At 42.2% G+C, this 26,377-nt stretch overlaps 1 protein-coding gene across 9 annotated transcripts in view; it reads right to left on the bottom strand.

The window, feature by feature from the left end:
- Nucleotides 1–26,377, bottom strand: part of Fam110b (family with sequence similarity 110 member B) — a 183,640-nt gene that overhangs the window by 24,904 nt on the left and 132,359 nt on the right. For 7 of the 9 annotated variants that reach the window (XM_046428553.2, XM_046428552.2, XM_046428555.2 and 4 more), the window contains one exon: nucleotides 8,237–11,141. The exons of the other annotated variants lie outside the window; for them this stretch is intronic. In XM_046428553.2, coding sequence (XP_046284509.1) covers nucleotides 9,699–10,805 — 1,107 coding nt within the window. In that variant the 5' untranslated portion in view covers nucleotides 10,806–11,141 and the 3' untranslated portion in view covers nucleotides 8,237–9,698. Of the gene's footprint in view, nucleotides 1–8,236; nucleotides 11,142–26,377 lie in introns of those variants that run through there. 9 annotated transcript variants of the gene reach the window in all.

The following is a 26,377-nucleotide window of genomic DNA, read 5'->3' as shown; positions in this document are numbered from 1 at the left end:
TTTTCTTGCAAGGACCCAGCATTTCTAGTGGGCTCACTGTTGTATTTTCAGGACCTGAAACCATGCCTGATACTCGTGAAAGGGAAATGAGATAGAGAAGTCTAATGGGGAGAAGAAAGTGCAGGCAGGCTTGGGGTGTCTGTGAAGGGACAGGACAGAGTTGATGGGAGGCCACCCCATAGACACTTCCTGATTTCTATCCCAAGATGAGGAATCTCAGAGTGATCCTGGGTTCTCTCTGTGCCCAGCATACACCAAGCAATGCACTAGCTTTGTGGTAGAGCATTGGGAAAAACAGTGCCTGTTTCCAGAGAGGTGACCTTCCAGTGGGCACGTGTACGTGGACAGAAAGAGGAAAGCAAAGCAGAGCCACATGGGAGCAACAGCTGTCTCATCTTCTCACCAAGCAAGGCACTTGCTTGGCATTGTTTTCTTTCTTTTCCTCTCAACCTGAACGTGTGAAAAAGCAATCCAATTGTCAGCAAAAGAGGGTTAAGAGCAAATAAACGGTCAAGAAACAAGAAGCTTTGTATTTTCTTTTCAACTTGAAATCATCCTTACTACTGCTGGTCAAATCCACTAAACAGACCCCCAACACCACCCCTGAAAAAAATTATAATGATTTTAATTTAGAAACAACCATAGCGTAATGTGACCCTCAGCACATTTGTCTGGAATAAATTCCTTAATAAACCCAACATGTGCATACCTATAACCATTTAAGTGCAAAAAGTACAAAAATCCATTTCAACTATTAAACTGGATTTTAAAGGCATCAGGTGGTGAATTAAATGTTGAGAACATTTGGGAATCCAAAATGCCATGCAGATCTCAATTCATAGGTTCTTTACACCAAAGAATTCTCAGCAGATGGAAGCAACTCTATAAACTCAGAGCGAAGCGGTCTTCAGGGAGTGGGTCGGTTTTACATCAGATGCTTGAATACTGAGATGCTCTGAGAAATTTGAAATATGGATAAAATACATCAAGCCTTTGTCCAAAGCAAATGGAGCAATTTTTCTGCAGCCACAGACACTGGTCTCACATTCCTAATCCATGGGCAGCTGTCAACTGACTGGGAGAAAATAAGAATAGCCTCTAGTGAAATAGCCACACGCCCATGAAGTTACTAAGTGAGCGGTTCACTGTTCTCCACCAAAATAAAACACTCAGTACCTCATGTCCTTAAAGATAGGCTAGGACTCAAAAGAGAAAAGTAATATAACTGAAACATCTGAAGCCACTGTGTGCCAGGCTGGGCTTGTGATACACTCAAATAACTCACCTGACTGCTATAGCTCATCTATTATGAAAAGGAGAGAACAACTGGAAAAGGTTATGCATGCCTAGAAATCCCAGAAAATTTCAAGCTTATTTATCCATAAGAAGGTGAAACATGCTAACCTAAGCATTTTAGGAGCTAGTGTAATGAGAGGTCTCCCTCCCATTTTCCCTCCTTCTAATTGAACTTCCAGATGTTATCAATTATGAGCCACCACTGCAGTTTTATTCCGTTGAGGGAGCAATTGCATTCATGCATGGCTTGCTTTACCCCCAGTTAGCAGAATTTCCAAAGAACAAGGGTGAACCCGTGGTTGAGAGGTCAGTGTGCATATACTGAAAGGGCAAAATGGGGAGTAGTTTCTGAACCAGATCAGCCTTGATGACAGCCTGCCAGGAGGGTTTCAATGGTTAGCATTCAGTTGTGCTATCTGGAGGATGCGTTTTCATATAAAGGACATGTTTTTACATTTTGGCAAAGAAAAGGGGTCTGCTACTCATTGGTCTTTGGACCAATATAAGGGATTCAAATCAAGATCTCGGCAGTAGTTTTTGTGCTCCCTCTCATTCCCAGCAGTTTCCCTCTGCTTTGGGCTAAGGTACACAACAAACGGGACTTCCCCTCTTTTTAAAGGAGTTGCGCAAGGAGTGAGAAATACTTGCTGGTAAAATCTGTTTGTACAGAGAGGTCCACATTCTGAACTCCCATTACCTTAACCACACTGTTTTGCTCATTTTCCAAGTAGGCAATCAAAAGCCAAGGCCAGTTGCCATGCGACAGAGACAGGAGAGGAGGAAGGAGGAGTTGTTGGAGGTTCTGTAGCTGTGAGGTGGGAGTTAGTGAGGAGTTTGGTTTGGATTCATTCATTCATTCATTCATTCATTCATTCATTCATACCAAAGATACATGTGCTCATCAGCCCCATGTCAGGTACTGAGCTAGGCAAAGAGGTTGAAGATGACCAAGATAGAGGATAAGTTAATGAATAATATAACTCCAGACTGTAGAGAGGGAGGTAAGCAGAGGTTGGAGATTAACACAAGGAATCTGCTTTCTCTAGTGGCAGGAAGAGCCCAATGAGATGACAACTTAAGTGACATATAGGATGATGTCAGTAACAGGATCAATGAATATCAAGGGGGAAATGGTCTATTAGGGATGAGCATCAGGATCCTGGACTCTGGGGAGTAGGACTAGAAGAATCTGGAGGTTCTTATATTTTATAGGGCAACATTCTAGCAGCACAGTGAGAATAGAGAGAATGAAGGGCGTAGGGAGTAGATGCCACAGGGTCTCCCAGGCAGGGGAATCAGTCCTTGAAAATGGTTACTAAGGTTCTTGAAGATCACTGGGCACCTATGGAAAGTGGAGTTATGAAAAGATCACGAAACTAGTGGTCATGGTTTCCAAAATTGCCCAAACTTCCTTGGAGAGATTTCTTCATCTTTATCAAATATTTCATATCTGCTGGGATTAAATAAAAATAGTTAATGTGTCTTAACAGCAAAAAAGCAAACTCTGAATCAAAGTTTAAGAATCTGATTCATTTTTTAGACAAGGAACATTGCATAGATATGCAGACGCCCTATGACTTATGATGGTGTTATGTTCTGATAAGCCCATCATAGGTTGAAAAAAAATGTTAAGTTCAAAAGTTCATTGAATACACTAATCTACCAAGCATCCTAGCTCAACCAGGCAGCATGGTGTAGAGCATCCATTGCTTCCTTTAGTGATTGTGTTCCTGAGTGGGAGCTACAGCTGGCTGCCATTGCCCAGCACCTGCAGATAGTATCCTATAGCATGTTGCTAGTCTGGGAGAAGGAGCAAATTCAAAGTTCAAAAAAGGATTTCTACTGGATGCTTATTACTTTCACACTATGGTAAGGGTTTTCAACCACTGTAAGTAGATGACCATCTGTCATACAGTATATGTGGACCCAGTTGCTTGTATTTCTGCATGATGGAAGTTTTAGCCTTGTGTAGTTCCATTGTTCCCTGATCCTAGCTCCTTCGTGAGGTCAGAGCAGCAGAATGTCCTCTGTTCCAGCTGCAACTGTTGGTCCCCCTGCTCTACACCCTGGAGGGGGGAATCATATCACCTCACTTCTCTGGTTTTGTTTTATCCTGTACAATGAGCTGGAGAGGGTCAGTGGATTACTAATGTCCTTTCCAGAAGGACCCAGAAACTTTGGTTTTGCCTTGGTCATACGGGATGAACAGTTTTAAGTGACTCATTCTGTGGAAGGATTACAAATTAGTATGTGCCATAGTGTTTTACACTTCCGAGAGACATCTGCAATGCAAACTTACTGCAAAGAGCCATGCTAGATAATGAAAATTCATTTTTCTAAATATAGAATGAGTGTTAGGATGTTTTATTAAACTTGTGTTTGTGTTACACCTTTTCTTCTTATTGGATGTGTGGTTTGGCAAGTAGCTCGATCCCTCTTCCTCATCAGTAAGATGGACTGCAATGCACTTCTCAAATTCTTGTGAGAATAAAATGAGATACTATGACAAAGGGCTTCACATAACGTCCAAGACTTAGTGGCAGTTGTTTTCAGGAATGTGGGCTGAATGGAAGCTCATCTAGTAAAAGACTGTATCATTTTTTTATCCTCAAAGGTCTATGCCTGATGTGGTCCTGGCCACGTTCCATTCTGTCAGCTTCTGTCAACCTGAAAAGTTAATGAGACTCAACTTTCTGGGGCTCCTTTTCATTCAAGAAATATCCTTTTGGAGACTACATTTCCTTCCCCAACTAACTCCCTAGAGGCTAGTGCATGAAATGCTATTAAGTGGCCTCAGACCTCATCTGCCCCCAACTTGCCACAACAATAAAAACCCAGAATTTTCATGTTCTTCCCATGATATCCTAATGCTCCTAAACTAGTTTGTGCCATCACAAAACCCCCAGGCAAAGAGAACACTTACAAAGAAGGCTCTCCCAATTTCATGAATGAGGGAACAGAGGCCAACTTTGAGGCAGATGGGTTTCAGATATTAAGAGGAAGGGGTTTCTGAGACCCATCTTGGTCTGGCTTTTCCTTCTACTGGGTTTTTGCCAAAGCAAGCAGGGAATGACCTGAACACAGGAGAGAAAGCTTTGTGTAGGTGACATGTGCAAAGGCACACAACTGCTGCCACTTCATGGTGCAGTGTCTTCAGACCACTGCAGAAATAGGCAGACCTCCCAGTAATTTTACGGGCCACTCAGTACATGAGTCAGGTGTGACATTTTCAAAATGGCAGTGAGATCAGTCTTCTTTTCTGAGTAACAATCTACTCTGTTTTAACTGGAGCACCCTTAACCTCTTTAATCCTTCCCTGATGTATCTGCTGGTCAGAACACTAAGTACACCCTCAAGGATGGGACAGAACAGAGTGATACTGATTCATCAAATAGTCAAAATATGTTTCCTGATGGTTGAATTGTGGCCAGACATTTATCTCTATTGCTTACACTTCAAAGTGTCCTTGATCCAAAAAGACAGGATGCCACTTTAAAATATGGCAGACTCAAAACAGGAAGAATGCCATTCCAACAGCCTTGTTCCTTTGAACTCGGTGGGTTGTATGTTACTCATAATGGAGCAGTTGAAGTCTTTTTCTAAATTTATGGGCTACCATCTAAGTAAGGATGAAGTTGCTGAAATTTTGACTGTTTGAGACATGCTTACGTACCCTGGTGGCAGATAAAATTATCAAGATGAATTTAAGGACCCTTGTGTTTTTAAGAACAAACTCTGTCTCCCCTGATCTTGAACAGGGTTGTGGGAAGGGCAGAGGTAGAATCACAGAGATTGAGTTCAAGTCTCATTTCAACACTTACTTCCTCTGAGATCCTGGTTAAGGGGCTTAATCTCCATGGAACTGAGTTTCTTAGTGTCTTATAAAATGGGGACAGCCCTACGACTTAGGGATCTTTGTGGTAAGATTTATAGTTTAGTTCAGGGCATAAATGTCATTCAGGCTGAGCATTCTAATTAAAAAATCTGAAATGCTACCAAATCTGAAACCAACATGAAGCTCCAAAAGTTTCAGACTATGGAATATTACAGATGTCATAGTTTTTGATTAGGGATGTTCAACCAGTAAAGTCTTTGCAAATGTTCCAAAATCTGAAAGAAAAAAAAAAACACCCTAAGCATTTTTGGATAAGGGATACTGAACCCAAAGTAAACAACCACCAAACCAAAAAAAAAAAAAAAATTAAAATCAGTAAACACTTATTAAACATTTAAGCATTTGTTGTATACTCTGGGCTGCTTGTTGCATGCTGTCCAATTCCAGGACTGTGGTTCGCATCAGTTAGGGGATTTATGTTTATTACAACAGGATTTTTTTTCCCTTGCAGGGAATAAAATATTGAGGAAGATATGCATTTTAAAATTTCATACAAAGGCATCATTTAGGTTGGCATGACCGTGACAAAAATTACAAGCTAACAGGATAAGACAACATAGAAGCTCCAAAAATTTTGACTAAATGATTGCTGTGTGGTCTTGAAAGAGCAAGTGTCTTTGAGGTCAAGGAAGGAGGAGAAAGCATTTCTCACGGAATGATGAGCTACTAAACCTCAACAGCAGTAGAGGTTTCAAAATATGTTCACCAGTTCTTTGATACTTCTCTCTAAAATATGGGGCTTCGCTCCCTTCCCTGTGTGGGCTGTATTTGGTGAACCACTCTAATGAGCTGAATGTGACAGAGGTATGTGACTCAGGACGCTGGATTGTAAAAGGCACCGTGGCTTTCTCCTTGGCTTTTCTCTCTGGGAGAACCAGATGTTAAAAGGGACTCCCAGGCAACACCTAGGGAGAGGTACATATTGTGAGGAATGGAGGAGTCTTGTTAACATCATGTGAACCACCTTTGAGGGAATGTCCTTCAGCCCACAAAACATGATGCAGGCCCCGCTGCCTCTGGTCTCTGCCTCATGAGACACTTGGCTAAGCCACGCCAGGGTTCCTGATCTTTGCATACTGGGATCACCAATGATTATGGTTTTAAGTTTCTGACTTTTGGGGTGATTTTTTAAAAAAAATATCATAGATCATAAATGCAATGGTAATATGTTCTTATTGGGACACTTCCCTTTGGTCAGAGCCTTAGGGCTTGGCTGGGTGATTCATTCTCTGTTGTGTTGAGAAGTTAAGGATTTATCGTATCAGCAACTTATTCAAGCCAGAGGATTTTTTTTTTTTTTTTTACAGAGGAGTGATGTGACCAGAATTCATTTTGTTATCTGTGGCATGAGATGGGATGAGGAAGAGACTGGTTGGGAGGGTAGTAAGGGGGACTTCCACTTAGAAATTTCTAGCAACAGCAGACCAAATAAGAGATGGTGAAAGCCTGAATTAAGGCGATGGCAGAGGGGATAGATATGGAAAGACGGTGTTAGGATTTGGTAGAATTCAGAAAGCAGCAGTTAGCATCCAGAGCCATTTAGTGCAATCACATTTAATGCTGCATTGTATAGGAAAAAATGTGGACTATATGATGAAAACTATATTTATACCAATACTACAATCTTATACACATGTGTGCATGAACACATAATACTTTCATGAACTAGAAGAATAAGCACTTCACAATTAGGAAATGTCTCATTCTTAGAATTTAATATTAAGCATTTGAAACCGTCCTTTATAGAAACTTTAAAAACAAAAAGAAAATAATGAGCTCTCATCTTTCTTAGGAACTAAAAGCCTAACAGTTGTCTATTGTACAAATAAGGCCACAGAGGATTAGACTGAATTATAGTGGGAAGATTTATAGACCTGTCTGAATACAGATCACACATTGTTATTGAAAGACAGTAAGATTCAAATACAATCCTGGATTAAAATAGCATAAGCAGTGATATTAAATTAGGTAAGAAGTGCTCATCTCCCCCAAAATGGTTTCCTTAGGAAAATAACATCTATTTTTAGTATTTCAGTAGCTCTAAAAGGAGATAGATATGCAAATGCTAAGCCAAGTGTTTTTTAAAAGGCCACATTTCTACATAAATGGTGAGGGAAGGAAACTTTTATTGTTAGAATTTTCTTTTAAGAAAACTTATTTTTATTCTATAACCTTGAGTGCACTGTATCACCAACATTCATAGCTGGATTCTTTAGAAACATTTTAATGTTTCTTCTGGAAAGACAATCAGAGAGAATTCAAAACCGGTACAATGAGTCAAGAAACCAAAATTGCTTTTTTTTTTTTTTTAATCAACACTCATTGGAAATACTTACCATTTGTTTCTGAAAATTACATTTTAAATTTTGCTTTCTTTTATATTTGCATGTTGTGTGAAACCTTGGAAGAAAGGTTTATCTTCAAATTCTTTGATCCAATAAATACTGATTGAAAATTTGAAGTTCAAATAATAAGAGATAAGGCACACCCACTAAAAGGAGTGCTAAACGTGAGGATTGAAATTCCTCAAGGGAGAGACTGTGTTATTGGTCATGGAAGTCTAGTGGCAACCATGATGCCCGAAAAGGGAGTCACTCAAGAAGTGACATATTAAAAGAGGAATGAGTGGAGAAATGCATGAACCTGCATAGTGGATGTTGGGCTGGTACAAACAAAAACAGGGCTAGCCATTTTAAAGGTATGCCTCCACAGTAAGAACTCATGAATATTTACAACTGAAGAGTCTTGTGGAAGATGTGAAAATCCTGATGTTTACAGAAAAGATAAAAATAAAAGAAGTGTGAATTAAGGAAAGAGGCAGCAGCATAATTCAGGGATCTTGATGTAACTAATTTTTTTTTTTTTTTTGCAAAAACATGCTGCTACAGCTACAATGAAGGGTGCTGCTGTTCAGAATAGTTGAGATATGGTGAAAACAATTTAATGGAACGTTTCTTTAAGACTATGTATCCAAAATGCCCTCCTGGCCCAGTCATTCATAGAGGGAGAAAAAGAAAGAACAAAGAAATGACCAACCACCATTAGTGCCTGCACCAGAGAGCTATTTATTAGTGGAACTTTTTTTTTCTTTTTCTTAAAGATTTCATAACAAGTGAAGTATGTACAAAGTCTTACAGCATTTACACCAGAAAGTTTCCCATTAGCTGATGAAGTCTAGGGTGCTGCAGCTGAGAACTTCTGAGCATGACCAGAGCAATGACAGACCACCGCAAGGTTACCTCTCTGCTACCACACCAAACCGTTAGCTGGTGACAGCTAACTAAACCACCTGGAGGACAGGTTATTAGGGGAAAAGGGGACAAGGTGAGGCAGCACTAGAGACCATAGGGTGGAAAAGTTACAGAGTATTGGGTTTCGACAGTTTCCTAGAACTGTAACAAAGATCCACAGCCTGGGAGAATAACATATTGCAAGACAACAGAATCACATTGCTCAGATATGGTTCAGTCATCAAATGCATTCACTTTTGAATGGGAGGCTCTATACTGATATGGCTGGTATTTCCGTTTTTTGTTCATGTCTTCAGATAGCTCAACCTACACAAGTTCCTCTCCTCTCCCCCAAGTAAAACAGCAACAAAGGGAGGAAGAGAAACAGCATGGAATTAGTAGTTCTTAACCAAAACCAAAACAACAACAAAAGCCCAGAACATAAAACAATTTTTTAATAAAGGCATTCAGCTTTAGGGTGGTCATATCTGTTGAAAGATCAATACTAGACATTTCTGAAGTATTCCAATCTAAACAACATCAACAAAACCCCCAAATCTCCAAACTCCTAGATTTAACCATCCTTGGTCATATCTGATTGTCTTCCTTGGGGTCAGTATTACACAGAACCATTAACATGGACACACTGACTCGGAATCACAAAGTAGCACTGATGACCTACTGACCGCTCCACTAAGTGGCAAGTGAAGTTTCAACATGTAAACGACTAACATCAGGCTTACCACTGTATTCCACAGAAAACCCAGCCTGGTTCTATTTTCAGTCAGTCACTATCTGTTTGGTAGCAAAACTCATTGATTTGCTCACTGTTATGGTCTCACATGTAGGCAAAGTGGCTTTTTATTTCAAAAACATTCTGCTCTCAACTTAAAAGCCAGTTGATAAAACTTTTAATTAAGACACAATAGCGCGGGATATAAAAACACAAGAACCACATAAATATTGAAGAAATCGTATACCATTTTTTTTTTTTTTTTTGTGTGTGTGTGTGTAAACAGTTTTGCTAAAGAGCAAAGCCCTAAGTAGATTCTGGCCTGAAACTTTTGGCAGATGGGTGTCCAGGCAGGCTCTGCAGCGACGGTGAGGAGGAAGCCAGGCCAGTCGCCATGTTGACAGGCATGCAACTTGAAAACATTGCACAACAAGCAACACAAAGAGTGGAGAAGCTCACAACACTTCAAGGAGACCTCACGACCTTCACAACTGCGTATGCACAGACAGACCCGCCCTTCCCTCCTTTCCACGCACAGTGTCTCTTACACGTGGGACACCTTCTGCGACTCTCTAGCTTGTTTGATGCTATATAACCACTTGATGATCCTAGCGTTTCTTTCGATGGCAGAAATGCCATAGGGCACCCGGTCATTGGCACTGTCATCATTTCTAAGGTCACTGTTACTGTCCTGAGACTGTTCACAGTCTGAGCTGATCATGCTTGCGCTGCGGAAGTTGAGGGAGATGATGTCAGAATTAGCCCTTGCAAAGTTTTCCATGCCGAGGTTTTCCAGCTCTTCGGGGTCCAGTCCACAGTAGTTGAAGAACCTCTCCACGTCTGCATCCACTCGGAAATACCTGTCACTCAAGTCTGACTTAGACCGCTGGAGGGAGGGTCTTCGGCTGACGCCACAAGCTGGTTCCACGGGATCTGCTTCGGGTGACTTCATGGCGGCGACCTTGGGCTTGGGAGGCAGAGGAGGGGCAGAGCTACTGCAGGGGATTGCTTTGAGGGGCTTCACGCTCGTCACCTTGCGGATGTCCGAGGAGCTGTGCGAGACATGGAGGAAGGACTCGGCCGACTGTTCCAGCAGCCTCCTGCTCACGTGCGAACTGCTTTCCTGTGGGCTGCCGCGGCCTGGCGTGGGGTAGACCTTCAGGGACTCGGCGAAGGAGTGGCGGTGCAGGTCGGTGGTGGCATCAGACCGGTGTGGCGGCCAGTTTCGGGAGCTGTGCTTGTGTCCCGAGCCCGAGCTGGAGCCCTCGGAGCTGTTGATGATGTTCTTCAGGATCTCAAGCTTGAGGTTCTCGCGCTGCACCCCGCTCTCGGTTTTGGCGTGGTGGCCGAACACCTTGAGAGTGGGGCTGCCCAGCGCGCGCTTGGCTGCCGGGCCCACGGGGGGCTTGGCCAGCACGGCCGGCTTCACGGGCTCCTGCTTGGCATTGATCACCTCCTGGCTCTTGACGTACTTGGCCTTGTCGGCTTCCAACCTCTCCACGGCGCTCAGCCTCTTGGGGTTGGGTTCTGCCTGCCTGCGGAAGTAGTCTGGCCCTTTGTTCAGGATGCGCAGGGGCACCGCCGACGTGAAGGTGCCCGCGGGACTGACCGGCTTCACCATGCTACCTGTCTGTAGCGTCTCCGTGGGCATGGTGGGCGGTCTTTCCCCGGCAGCCGTGGTGGATTCTCTTCTGGGCGCCTCCGGCCGGCCTGAATAGACACATGTACATGAAGCACAAAGGGCAGCAGAGGGATCCTGGAATCAGTGTCAGCAGCAGCAGCAGCAGCAACAGCAGTGCCTCATCTCACAGCTCATTAACCGCCAATGTGGCTTTAATGCACTTTTTCTCCCCTTCCAGGAGGCCCCTGCACAACAAAAAAAGGCCACAAGCCACAAGTTCCTTTTAATCGGAGTCGCTGCCTCCTTTCTTCTCCCTGAAGGCTGTGGGAGTCTCCTCCAGGTCTTTGTGCTCAACTGCAGGCAGAGCTGAAACACAAAACAACCAACCGCGGGTTAGGAGGGGCGGGTGACATCACGGCTCTAGCAACAGAGGAACCCTGCAGCGCCTCCGCCCCTCGCCGGCCCGCCAGCCTGAGGGTCCCCCATCAGCCGGCTCCCGGAGGCAATTCCCGGTTAACCGCACCGGGAGGATGAAATGGACAGCATCCGAGTCTGCGCTGACGCGCACGGCGGCCAGATGCTGGGGGTTTACAAGAAAGAAAAAGGGGCTGAGGTTTCCCACGCGCGAACTCTTCTAGCTGCCTCCCCATTGGTGAGGACCGCCTCCTGAACACGCCCGGTTGGCATGACTTAGAGCAAAACCCAGGAAATACTAGTGAATGGAGAAGGGGAGGGTTCAGCCAAGCCCGGTTCTGTTCCCCGGCTCAATAAATGCTTTTGGCTTCCTAAGAATTCCTATCTGCTTCAGGTTGCAATATGGGTGGTTTATAATATATCTCTTTTGCAATGAAGCAAAACTTGTGACTAATCTGTAACACTTGAGACAATCACTTCTTTAACTCTTCAGAAACTGAAAAGATGGGCGAGAAATGGAATTGACAAGAAATACAAAAAAAAAAAAAAAAAAAAGTTGAAGAAAAAGGCAACCTGTGTCAGTTACCTTACTTGGGCAATCAATACATTTGACAAACATTTTCCTGAACTCAAAAAAATGGAAAAAAATAAAAAATCATCTTGTCAAACCCAAGCTTAATTTCTGGTATTAAAAACTTTGAGAATGACTATTAATGCTCCATAATTTCTCACACTTAAATGAGCAGAAGTCAAAAATTTCTTTGTGGCACATGTATTCCCAAATCCCCTAGAATACTTGAAATCTTAAAATGCCAATCATTCCTAAATAATTTAGTTTAAGTTATAGAAAATTTGTACAATACTTTAAGCATTCATAGGGCTTATACATGGCTTTTTGAAAAACTTGATTACCAAAATCGAAAATGAAAATCAAGCCAGGACAAAAAAACTCACTACAATTTGAGACTTTTTAATACTGCTGATACAACTTTATGAGCTTTCTATTTCACATATACAATACAATGTAACATTTACCCCTGGGATAATTCTCATTTCCTCTTGCCTCAGGCATAGACCATTTGCCAATCACCAGGCATCCCAAAGCAACTAGTTAAGGACCTTATCAGCATCTTTGGTTATAATTAGGAATATTAAGAAAGTAGTCTATTCAACTAACATGTCAAAGAACTAGATTTAAAAAATACATAAGGTGATATTGCTCTAAAATTGCCTTTCAGTAAGAACATGAAGACAGGAGCTCCATAATCTTCTGAAACTCTTCATCTGTAAATAGAATCCATCATGTTTTATTGGAGACAATTTTAGTAATCTGCAAAGGGATTTGTTCTAATAAAAATATTTTCCTATGCAATATTTGAGAAACCCCAAGGCAATTCCTACATAATGATTTCCTTTAATTGTGCAGTTCTATTTTGATACCTCAATTTAATTTTAAAAACCACCACCTCCCATGAAGATTAAATGAGATTGTTTCCTTGAATGTATATTTTGGATAAAACTGCCAGAGGGACCCAAATTCCTTTATAGAGTTTCTGGGTCTCATCCTGAGTCTACTGCACTGGAAGTGACTCTGGGGTCCTCCTGGGGATGAAAACACAACCTTAATCCCCTACCTCTGAGCCCAGGGGACTAGAGGCAGGCAGCAAAGCCTGGGCTGGGGGGCAACCCTGCAGATCACACCCAGGACACTTGGGAGAGGGTTGTCTGCAGCACAGGCCATGCATCTGCTTGGCAGCATGTCATGTTGGGACTCAGAAGAAGATACCCTAATGAAGGCCTAAGAAGTAACAGTCTCTCTGACCTTCTGTATTGTTTCTCACTCCTCATCCTTCTCCAAGTCAAGTCATTAAAAATTAGAATTCTTTCCAAGGCAGGTTATAGAGACCAGAACCCCAGAACCCCTTTTTCCTCAAGCAACCATAAAATCTCAAAATCTTACTATAACTCTGCCTGAATAACAGTAGTCATAACGAAATTATTTGAGCTACCTGCTTGATGATAGGTCTTAACACCCTAATTCCAGATGGGAAATGCTACATAGAGAGGCCAGGAAATATCTGAACAGACAGGCCTTGCTGGGCCTACCTAGCCTGTTACTATTACATCATACCCTTTTTGTCCAATCATGTTTCTGTGTGGCTGTCCGTGCTTCACTTCATCTAACCTAAGCATAAAATACAACAGTTCACCCTGAGTCCTTGCTTTTTCAATTTGAAGTCTCCAGAGTCACATAAAATTATGGTCAAATAGTTTGTTAGGTTTTTCTCTTGTTAACCTGTCTTTTGTATGGGGGTGTTGTCAACCATGACCCTTATGATGGGCAGGATAGGGATCAGTGTGTTATCTGTCCCTATAGTACTGTAACCACTGATTACCTTTGGAGCTTCCAAAATGCCTTCAGAGGGGACAGTGCCAAAAGCTTTAGGGGCAGAGTAAAGCAGGGCCAGAGATGGGGACCCATCAGCTTTGTGCCAAGGACCAAGTCAACTTTTAGCATATGCCAATGTGGTTTAGCGGGTGGTGGGAGACAGAGCTTATGTCCCTTCTCTTGAGGCATGTTTTGGTTGGATGAAATTATTACAATCTTTCAAATTCTAAAATCACATGGCCTTAAGCAACTGAGATATGGGAGTTATTTCTAATTTCAAAATGGCACATTGGAATACTGGTGAATGACTGGGCTTTTCTATGGTTCCTGCCTTTGCTATTCTTGTAGAAACTCTCTTTGAACAATGATTGATTTGTGGCTATAAAGTAACATCCATGGGCACTGAAGCTCTTGCCAGACTGTTCTTTTCTTACCATCATCTTTTCTAATTCCATCCTATTAGGACCACAGGCCCCAATCATCGACGGGCCTGGCTTTCTTGCATGCCTGTCTAACTGTTAAGGTGGGTTTCAGTACCCCCTTGCAACATTAAATAAAAATCATTACTCTCAACTCACAAGGCTGAGGAATACCAGTCTGTCTACTAGAAGCATTCCTTCCAAACCCCCTTGTCTCTCTCTCACATTACTTTCTTTATTCATGAGACTGATACCCCTGGGATGGCTCCCTCCATGTCCTTCCACAGCCACCAAGCTTAGGAAGCAATTACTAGACATAAAACCAGTGTGAAAGGGTTATGTTTGAAATAGCAATTATTTGTAACCACTTCACACTTCATTTCCTTTTTGTCCCCACTCCTCTCTTTTCTTCCTCTGCCACTGCCAATTTCCTTAATAATTTTTAACACTGCAATGGAAAAACATCTTATTGGAAGGTTCAAGTACAAAAGAAAAATCTGTAGAAACTTTTGGTGCTATCACATAATAATAACCATTACATAAAGTTTTCTACTCTAAATGCCATCAAACCAAATCTACTTCAATAGAATAAAGGTCTTAAGTTGCTCTTTCTCTTAACATCTGCCTAATCCTTAGCTTCTGTTCTTTTACTCTTAATGGGAGAACAATGTTGGCAGGACAGAGATGTATAAGCCTGGAAAATTATTCTTGAGTTTTGCAGTACAGACTCTATAGAAAGAAAGGACCTGGTGTAGATCAGGTATATTAGAGAAGGCCAGTCAAATGTGGATGACCCAGTGGGTACACAAATGGGTATTTATCAACTCCGTGATTAATGCCTTAGCATATGCAGTACATGACCACTGATCGTCTTACACAGTACTCCCCCACCCACCCACCCCCATGTGGCTCGGTACTGATGGGAGCAGTTGAGTCAACTGCTGGGTCAGAGGGGCTTCATGTTGTTTCAGGGAAAGAAAATTAGATCTGGGCTCATAAAATTCCATAAACAAAAGTAACTACATAGTCCTGCTTCCCATGGTGCTCAAGACAGAACCCCAGGTCTTGTGCATGCCAAACACATGCTCTACCACTGAACCAGTCCCCTGTGCAGCACTGTTTGATTCCTTCTTCTGGTGCAAGAGACAGAACACAAGCCCCAGGGAGGGAGAAACTTCTACTCACAAACCACGCTGGCTACATTCTACCTCAATGAATAATATCCATTTGGAAATGTCATTGAAGGATAAAAAAGATTGGGGGAAGAATCTTGGTGAAGCAAAGACACAAAATGGCCTGCTGGATCAGGGTGATCTGGCCTGGGGATGATGGTGTCGCTGGAGGGTGTCACATGAGTCCTGGTCTTGGCGGGAGAGTTTCTGCCACCAAAGGCTAGCCTGGGACAGAGGCACAGGATGAGGAGGAGAAATGGTATCTCTCACTACTCCCTCCAGTGGTACTTCTTAAACTTCAACATGCCTGGCCCAGGGATCTGAGAATGCAAAGTTTGATTCAGTGGATTTGGGTGAAATCCTAAATTCTGCACGTTTTACCAGATCCCAAGAGACACTGTTGCCTTGGAGTAGCAAGGGGAACGGAGAGGAAGCCCATGCCCAGACTGGCAAGCACCCTATTAGAACTGAAATGCCTCAAGCACAGAGGGAATGGGCAGAGTCTTCTTGTCTCTTACGAGAGCTAGGATTCTATTTACCAAAAGAGCCATCTGAAGTTTTTTAAACTGAAGTGGCTTGAATTCTTCTAATTTCCGATTTGCTCAATGCTTACAGAGGCAGGTTGGTAGAGACCGGGACCCTCAGCTGATGTGAAACACTGGGGGACATTTGCAACCCTGGAGGTGTTCAGGGATAGAAAATGATCCTCCATGCACATTATTTGAAAAATGTTAAAGCCGATGATCCTATAATCCAGGCAGTGCCTAGTAATCCTTGATGCCCGTAAGGTCAGGCAGATGATGGGAACTTGAGCGCCTGGCATGAGTAAAGGGGACCTCAGCTAAGGGCTGTCATGGGAACGTGGCTCACTGTTGCTCGGAAGCAAATCCAGAGTGCTGAATAAACTCTCCTGGTTTTAAAATTCAGTACTGAAAAACACTGTGGGCCAAAACTGGTCTGCTGTTTTGTTACTTCTCCTTTATATAGTGCTTTTGGTAAGTGAAAAGAAAATTAGTTTCTAAGTTTTAAGTAGGAAAGAAAGCCAGTGAAGTTAGAGCAAGGACCGTGGGAAATGAGCACACCCACGGAGGTTTCTAAGTATGTGAAAATGGGTCATTTCTCCTGTGTGTTATGGCAGAGCAAAGGGTGAGACTGCTTTAAAGAGCAAGCCTGACTAATTCAACTCTAAGTCACCTAACTGTCTTGATTTCCTTATCTACAGAAACAAATGCCTTGAAATCTGGTGAGCTGGAAGGTTTTGGGGGTGCACAGAAAAAAAAAAAAACAATTTACCTTTGAAGTTAATAAGATTCTAGAATAACAAATTCCTTTAGTTTCCCACGTTAGACCACAAAAGTTTTAAAATGCATATAAAAATGGCCTCTGGAACAGATATCTGTCTACCCATGTCTATGTATACATATTGTCTTTTTGGTCAGAGTATCTCTGGTTACATTTGGTACTTTGGCTCTCCCAAGTTTCTTTTCCCCAATGATTTTTGTCTTTTTGACTTTTCGCATATTTTTATTGGTGCATTATAGTCGTATGTGTGGTGGGATATGTTGTTACATATTTGTACACGCATAGAGTATAACAAATATCATTTGGCCAGTAACGTCTATCTTTACAACTTTAGGCATGAGATTCCAATATGACTAGGGCTCACTCTCCATATCTACATCCTTAGCTTTTCGCATTTAAGAACAGAAGTCAGATTGGTTTCCACGACAGTGTAAACTTTTGAGTTCATTGATATAAGAGAAGTGTACTCAAAATGTAAGACTACTTACTGAATACAGGCTGTGATCAATTGACCAATCAGAACTTATTAACTGAACAACTATGTGTATGGTACGTAAAAGAATTAGAAAAGTCACAATTTTGGAAAATACACCTGGTAAATATTAATTGAATAGTGAAGATGATAAATGTGATGGGATTATTGTAAAGGACTTGAAGATGAAGGGGTGGTGCGGAGGGTACAAACTCTAACAAAGGCAGAAGGCAAGGGCATCAGTCATCAAGGCAGCCCTTAATTAAGTTCATGGTATATTCAAAACAAACTTGAAAGACCCCATGGCCAATGCAAGTTCTAGAGAACAAGAGGGAGAAAATGGCTGTGGGGAGAGAGGGGAGGAGGCTTGAATTTTAATGGAAGGCACTAAATGTTAAGTATTAGTGATATTAGATATTAGAGACAGGGTCACATTTTTAAATGCCCACCTAGTGTGGGGACAGGAAGAGAGGACAGCAAGTGTGACTATAGAAGGCAAGGGCCAAAGCTGTTCACAGGAGGGAGGTAGCCACTGGGCTCTGAGTGTCTCCCAGTGTGGCTCTGCCCATAGATTGGAATCCTGGCTCTACCCAGTAATGGATGAGTAGCCTCGGGCAAGTTGCCTCATCTTTCTGTGCCTCAGACTCCCCATCTGGAAAATGGGAAGACTAAAAGTACTACTTTCCTCGTCTGTCATCCCAAATCTGAAGATTCAATCAAGTGTGGATGGAAAATATTTGAAAATTTTTTTTTTCAAAAATTTTCCAAAATAAAATATGAATTTGCTATATGCCAGGATTCTCTTTCTGAAACCTGTCGAATGCAGAGGTGTGATCCCTGATGTGGCCTCCTCCACTTTACACCTCCTTGGCCCCTCTAAGCCTCTTGTTCCTGGGCCATGCAGTGAGGACCTGTGCTAAAATGAGCAAATTTGTTTCCTTGTCAGTATTCCCTGAACAATGCAGAATAACAACTATTTACACAGTATTCACATTATGTATTACAATTACTCTGGAGATGATTTACAGGATACAGAAGGATATGCGTATGTTTATGCAAATACTAGACCATTTTATATAAGGGACTTGAACATCATGGATTTTGGTATCCTGGAGGCATCCGGGAACCAAATCCCTGTGGATAACAAGAGACAACTGTACTTCCCTCTTTAAGGTTTTTGACGGGATTAAATTAGAGCAAGCAAACACTTTTCATTCACATCAGCCCCTTCCAGAGGGTGTCTCTGGGATGAAGAGAAGATAGATGGTTATAAGAGGAATATGAGTTGCTGATCCTGAAGACAGAATGTGAGGATGAGGAGGTCTGTGCTGAGAATGGTCTGGGCTTCTGGTTTCACTTTTATGAAGCAAACTGTGGGAAGTACACAGGGTCCTCTCCCCCCTAATTCTTTGTCCCCCCCCCCCCAGGCACAAACCAAACAAAACCAGGACAGCCCTGCAAACCAGCTGGAGTCATTCACATCTGCCCTTCCCTCTGCTGGGGAGGCTTCTAACCAATAGGATTTCATGAAATGTGTCCCCTTTGACAAGTACCACGAATAGTTAATAGTACTGTGCTTATACATTTAAAGTGTATTTACAAAATGAGCATCATTTCTGTGAGTTAAAGGAAGGGATACCATTCCACTTCCTACTTTATCCATTTCAATTAATAAGGTATGCCAGGCTTTTCAACCTCTTCCCCTTTCCAGCCCATTACCTTTATTAATCCATTTTATACTGTGAGAATAATTTGTAAAGAAGGCAAAAGTAAAGGAGAGTAGAAAACATGAAAATAGAGGAGTAAGACGAGTGTATCACAAAAAAAATGAATTTGAACACTATAAACTGTGCAGAAAAGAAATCAGAAGGTCAATTGTCTGGAAATGTCAAGTCAAAACTACCACCCTTTCAGGACCTGTACTTTTCCAATTACTGAATGATATGTTGTCGTCTTTCTTATCTCCATTAGTGAGTCCCTCGCCATCTGTAATTCTGATGGCTGAATCTTCTTTGGGACCTAAGTGTTGCCATCAGTCATCAGCGCCTAGCTATAAGTAAAATAAAATAATCTCGCCAGCAATACGATCGCTCTGTGTATTTTTTCAAACCACAGACTTTTCCTAATAACATTCTAACTTTTGATTACAGTATTCCAGTTGTGTTTTTTTTAAGCTTATTATTTCAGTTGGTTAGAGTAGGTCTTTCAACGTTAATTAAACATTCCTCTAGCCTTAGGTTTCCATTATATTATTTTAGTCAGATATTTTAATTTTCCACAAGAAGGTCAGGTCATCCCCCCACCTTTGACACACGTTCTGATGATGGGAAGCAAATGTTGGGATGAGTGTAGAGACAGGTGCTAGGGAGGCCAACTTTTTTTTTACCTTCTAAAGTTTTACCCATATGGACAGAGCAATGTCTACCCTGACTGCCCCCACATGGCGCTCTGAGGCACAGTGGTACACCAGCACAAAACGTGCACAGGTATTCTGATCATTGTGGGAAAATTATTTGGACATAATTGGGTGTGTATGGATCGAGCGTATCTAACATGGGACCTGGTACAGTTTGCTACCCACAAAGTTCTTGCATGAAGTCAGGTGGGTAAAGACAGCCTACTTTCCAGAACAATTAAGCCTTAGAACAGCATCAGGTGGGGGTTTATAATGGCAGGACCAGTCAGGGAGATGGATACAGATCTTTTGGTGCTCAGGAGTATGGAGAACAGCTTATCTCTGGAGTCTGAGAGTTCGAAGGCACAGTATGTACTGGACTATCCAACCAACACGTGGGCAGTGGAAGCTGCACTTCCAAATGTGACAGGGGGAGGGGTTCATGGGCCCTCTGGTATCAGTGGACCAGTGACCTGAGTCATCATCACAGGTACTTCCCCAAAGGAAGCAAGCAGGGGGATGCCATCCTGAAGACCTGCATGAGAGGAAGGCTCAACACCTACCGGTTAGGGCAGAGGAACATTTTCCCTTCCTTCAGGGAACCCAGAGGCTTCCAAAGAGAAATCAGCCCTGAAATGCACCGCACCCAGGGAACATCAGACTCAGAAGCAAGAGTCGAGGACAGGAGATTGTCACGTTCTGCTTTACACTCTACCTAAACCCTGCACATAACACCCACACAAGGCCTGCCTGTGAGAAGTTGGAAGAGACACCTAATAATGAGTGGGAGAGGAGATGAAGAGAGAGAAGAGGGACAAATGAGGTTGACTAAGTCCCCTCCTTCACAGAGGTTTCCAAGATGACTCAGGATTGCACAGGGAGCAGGAGAAGCTAATTTAACTTGGATGTGAGGTTGGAGTTTTGATCTTGACATGGGCAGAACTCTTCCATACCTGAAACCGATCTGAGGATTCTAAATTATTTAAGAACTGCAAAGCCAAGCAGTCCTTCCTGAAATGTTACCCAGGGATAGAGAGAAGAATTCTTAGGTCATGGGGGAAAAATACACTTTCTACTTAACCCTGAATGAATCTAGACCAGGAAATAAAATGGGTCCACACAATAGCCTCTAGTTTTCTGCCTGCTTGCCTGTTGACTTGGAGTTGGCATCTTGGCTTCTGAGGACTGCCCTGTGGCTGCAACACCTGAGCTGCATTGGCTCCCTGGCTTGGTCACTTGCAGCTTTAAGACCCTGGGCAGGCTACTCAAGCTCATGTACCTTGGTTTCTTTCTTTATGCAGCACTGATAAGCATGATTTCCATAGCTCTCAGGGTTGGTACACCAGTTCTGTGAGAACACATGGCAAATGTTCAATGTGGACCCCAGCATGGGGGTTGTTCAGTAAATATGAGCTTTTATTAACTGCTGTCTCTGGTGTCCATGACTTGGCGCTGATAATCACTATCATTAGATTTCAAGCTTTACGATAACTGAATGATCTTTTTGTCTTCAAATGATTCCATTACTCTCAAGTGATAGAGCCTGCGCTATTTCTGCCAAAATGGGTTGACTGTGCAGTTTCTGGCTAAAAGGTCACTGGTGTGACCCCATTTTTATAAGAATTCCAAAGAAAATATGTGGTTTCAAATTTCAAAGCGAACGGTTATGTGAGCGAAATGGGTTAGAGTAAACAATAAAGCCACTATTAAAAATGAAATCAAATCACAAGTTGGTAGGAGAAAAACAGGAGGTCAGATCTCAATCCCTGATGGGTTCTTTAGGTTAACATCATTCTCCAAGGTCATTCAGAAAACCTGTTCACATGCTTTACTTTCATTTGTAAGTAAATCCATTATAAAAAATGTAACGGGTTCTCTTAAAAGCTTTCCTCCTACTTATGATGATTAAAAGAAAATAGAAACAAACACACACACAAAAATCACATTTCTGGGCCAACTTTCTTCCTTGTCTATGGTAAGGAATGCATTGTTACAAGGCCACCAACCTGTATCGATGTGGGGGAGCCCTGCCAGTTACCTGGAATTATAGAAATCGAAGCTGTGTGCAGCCGCTGCCAAAAGTCATTTCGAAATACGATGGTGAAGATTACTACAAGTAATTAAAAAAAGCAGGGCTACTGGAATTCCTAATGAAAATCCAATCAGACCACCTGCATTATTCAAACCAATACAAAATGATCTCACTGCCCCAGTTTTTTCCTCCCCTGAACAGAACTTTATGTAGCTCTATGTTCAGCTGTGATAATGTGCAAGACAAAGACCAAACTGTGAATGTGGAATTCAAAGGACCACTGTCCTTTTCCACAGATGAGTTCATTCCATTCACAAGATTTACCTGGTTATCTTGGATCTGAGACTGGCTGGTACCTTTGTTGGGTGGACCAGGAATAGCTGCTAGCTGCAGCAATAACTCAAATGAGCTTAATGATGAGAAACTCTAGGAGCAATTCTTGGAGATCCTAAGCACTGTGTTGGGAGTTCCCACTCATTCTCTAACCCTCCTGCTTAAGAGGTGGTCTGATGCCCTGGCATAAACCAGAGGTGAGTGCTGGTGCATGGCACACAGACCAGACCACAATCCAGGGATAAATGGGGCCCACATCTAGCTCTTCCACCAACATTAATTTCAAGTATCTGCATGTTGCATATTACTGCTTTTTCCTAAAACTGTGTAAACTTGTACCCTGAGGCAACTGCATCATATACAATAAGAAAGATTACGGTGGCAATACAGAAAATCCGAATATTTATTTCTGAAAAAAAAATTAATTTCTATTGAACAGCCTTTGGGCAAAGGATAACATTTACTCTGAAATACATATTAAAATATGTGCTAGAACAAAATCATGAAACATTTAAACTTGAAGGGAGAAAATGCGAAGTAACATTTTGGTGGGGAAGGAGGGGGGTGAGCCAAATCTGCTGAAAGTATATTAGACAGATTTCTACAAAAACGATCTTTAAAAATTATCTGTTAATAATGACCATTTCTTATTAGGGTACATATGGTATCCTAGAACTGACCTAATGCCTTTCACGTGCTTTAAAATTCAATCCCTTTAATACAGATGCTCTTCCTCTCATAATGGGATTCTGTCCTGATAAACCCATCATGAGTTGAAAATATCATAAGTGGAAAATGCACTTAATTCCACCTGACCTACTGAGCCATCCTAGCTTAGCAACACAGTGCCCTCTAGAGTGCAGGTTGTGCCCCACGGTGATCGTGTGGCTGGACTGGGAGCTGCAGCTTGATGTCACTGCCCAGCATCACCAGACAGGACTGTACTGCATGTCGCTAGCCCGGGAAAAGATCATGATTCCAAATTCAAAGTACAATTGAACTATCAGTGTGACTCTGCACCGTGCACAGTCAGAGGAAGGAGAATCTGTGCTCCATTGGTGTGCAATGTGTCAAGATGCATCCCACTGTCATGTGTAACCAATTAGAACAAATAAAAAAATAAAAGGTGCGAAAACAGTAAGAAAAAAAAAGAAGAAGAAACAAAGGACTACTGAATGCCTACCACTTTTGAATGCATACCACTTTTGTACCATCAAAAAGTAAACTAATAATGACAATAACAAATCCTAAGGTGAACCACTGGAAATTGGGGACTAAACTGTACTAATAAAATAGGGGTTAACAGCCTCACTTTAAAGATGAGGAAACAGAGGTCTGAACACACCATGAGAGTTGTTGTCTAAGCCCCAGAGGCAGGGAATGTATTTTAAAAATGCTATGTGTATAAGTCATATGTCTCAAGGACCCCCACTAATTGTATTATAGTTCTGAAATGTATTCTTTTGGCCATTCACTGTTTAGCACCCACTTCCTGCAGAAAGTGAAGGAGGAAAAATAATTCTATATACATTTGTTAAATCCAATAACCATGCCACTTGTTAATAGCTTAAATGTACAAGTAGAGGGGACAATATGTTTATAAACTGTGTTCCTTACATTTTGAATTTCCTTTCTTTTCACGGCTAACTGCAGATCTATCAAAGTTGGCAGAACTTAAAGGACAACCATTTAAGACTATATAAAAAGCAGTATAAGCAATGGAAAACTGTAGTTGCATTCTACCTTACTGCACAGGGCATTTGGAGAGCAGCAATCCCAAGTTTTTGTCATTATTTCTATGAAACCTTCAACTGTGCACATAGTAGGCACTTACTACAATGTTCAGAGCTGAATTAAAATGATGACTACTTGGTGGAATACCTAGTGCACTCTTTTATAGTATAAAGGCCCAATAAATACCAGATAAAAAAGTTTGGGAAGGGGAGTTAAGATTGCTCATAAATTTGACACAATACTCAAAATATTCCCAGCGTTCTGGCTGGAGATCATGGTACAACTGCAGGCAAATATGTGGGAATTGTTTATTCAAAACTTAACAAACACATTAGCATTGCTCTGTGCCTAAAACACAAATAAGGTGCAAAGAAATACTAATGCAAGGCAGAATTGTACAGCAGAACCAGTAGTTTCACTTAAAAAATACTGAATACATTTGATGTCATTTGTCAAGGAACACCTAGAATTATTCCCCATCTCCTGAAGAGCTCTTGGTACAGCAGATGTTGGAACAACTAGTTCTTAGCTTCAAGTGCGCTCAAACAGACAAACAGTTTCAATTTTTTTTTTCATTTGTAAGGATTCAGACAGAACTGTGGAATAAATAATAATCTTCAAAATTGTATATATTAGATGAAAGGCACCTCTTTATTTGCAGCACATTATCTTAATATCTTTAGCACTTAACACACCAATAAAATTATTTTTAAGCCTTGAATGGTACAAGAAATGGCTTTGCCACAATTTTCACTTGAAATATTATTTTGGGGTCCAAGTGACAAGAAGCTCATGAATGACTAATAAGTTCATTCTACCTTACCCAGGCCCCTTCCAGCTCTACCTCTGAGCTGGATAGAGAAAAGCAGAAGGCAGCAGGGTGTCCTTTGGTTTAGTTGAATCTGGAGGCAGGCATGGCCTTGGGAGGGAAGGAGAGTGTGGGGATATAAGGGACCCCAGGGGTTCTGCAGCTACAGGTGTGCTCCTCCATCCTGCTGTCCTGGCTCCACATTCTGCTTCTTCCATGCAAACCCCTGCCCTCTTTGAGTGTTCCAAGCTATAGAAAGTCACCAGAGCCAAAACCACTGGGGAGCTTTTCTGACTTATTGCTTTGCATCCTGACCCTCCTCCTAGGCACTTCCCTCACTGTCCTTATGAATGAGCAAGTAGTACTCATAACCCTTCTCCCCCAACTAGGGACATGGCAAGGCAGTTACCTGGCTCTTGTTGCCCCAGCACAGCAGGACTGGTGAAATGCAGAGTTCAGAACCTGCTGGAGGGATTCTCCCCTGATATACGTTCATTCAGGATGTGTCTGCCTCCAGATAAATAAGAAAACAAAACAAAACCAAACCCTGATTTACTATATTAGCAAGATGGCTTGGCTTCCTTCATTCCTCTCCTGCTGCCAAAAGGAAAAATAAATAAATAAATAAAAGCACAAGCTCACTTAGGCGGCTCCCTCAGGATTATGATTATCTAAAACCTAAAAGTAATCTGATAAATATTTAAAATAAAAATCTACAGACGTTGCTGGCAGGACAAACTGATCCTTAACTGGATCCCAAAACACGGCATTCAGTATGCATCAGAGCAGAATGCACTCTTGTCACCATTCCTCGTGCTGCCACATTAAAATGACACTATCTGCCTCTGTCTTGATTAACTTTTAAGCTCCTCATTCCAGTTTACTAAAGAAAAAAATGACTCCCCGGAGTGAAACAGAAATCTGGCTTTTAGAATAGTTTATTGGTATCCCCCGTCTCCTTTCGTTTTTGCTGCTGTTGTTGATTGAGAAGTGAAGAGTTTTCTGTTGTGTTTTAACAATGACAAAAAAATGACATTAATTTTGCTTGTGGTAGCCTGCTGATGTGCAGTGCCTCATGGTGTTCTCAAGCGTTGAATTCTAGGCACCTCATATTTACCAGTCCCGCCCTCCATATATTTTCAGTCTCATTTAACAGATAGGGCAGTGGTACTTGGAAAGTGGTGTGTCTAAAGTTACTGAGCTGCGGAGGCTGGCTGCCCACATCAGGTAGCCTGTATTCAAGTCCTTACACTTCTCTGGACAGTCATAGAAACATCCTGACTGCAAGGAGAGAGGGCCCAGCTTTGGACATCAGTCAGCAGGAAAGGGAGGAGAGAATGTGGCCAGTGGGCACCCTCCTCACCCGCCCCAGCCCCTCTGATATCAGGCTTCTTTTACAGCAAAACCTCTTCCTGCTAGGGTAGAGCCAATGTGTGCACCCACTGCGGGAAGCAGCCAGTCAGCAGTTCTTCCTTCGCCAGAGGACTGATAACTAGTGAGGAGAGGCAGAGGCAGGAGGATGTCCTGAGAACTGGGAGAGCAGAGGCATTCATATTACACAAAAACAGGCCCAATAATCCCCATGTGAGGAAGTGACAATAAAAGCTCTTCAGTGAGATTCTCCCACGGGGCTCTCAAACCTCACAATACCCTGGTCAGCAGAAAACAAACATTCTAATATTTTGCTAAGGAAATTTGAATGTCTTCTGAGCAAAAGGAAAATAACAATCCAGTCATGACCTGATTAGGCCAAATTGAACTATTTTTATCAAGCCTCAGCCCATCTCTTATCAGACCACAAAGACCCACTCAGTACAAAAGAGTCAAGTTCCCACAGTTCTGCCCTCGGAGGAATGTCCCTGAAAGGGACACACTTATCCAAGTTTATAGAGATAGGAGAAGGAGAAGGCAGGAGAAGACCAATAATGAATCTGTTCACTCCTGAAGTGTTTATTGAGCATCTTTTATAAGCCAAGCAGGGAACAAAATGAATAATATATGGCAATAGCAAATCAAGAGGCGGCATGGCAAGCATTATACACCGAGTAGAAAAGTTGAGCTAGGACTTGCTGAGGTAGAAATTACTGTAAAGAAGAGTTTTGGTAAAGCGACTGGTGTGGGAGATGATGGGA

The sequence above is a fragment of the Marmota monax genome, unplaced genomic scaffold (assembly GCF_021218885.2).
Source record: "Marmota monax isolate L192 unplaced genomic scaffold, Marmota_monax_Labrador192_F-V1.1 WCK01_AAM20220418_F8-fsc00044, whole genome shotgun sequence".
NCBI lineage: Eukaryota > Metazoa > Chordata > Mammalia > Rodentia > Sciuridae > Marmota > Marmota monax.
The sequence above is the reverse complement of the archived record's forward strand: the minus strand, read 5'-3'. Positions and strand labels throughout refer to the sequence as shown.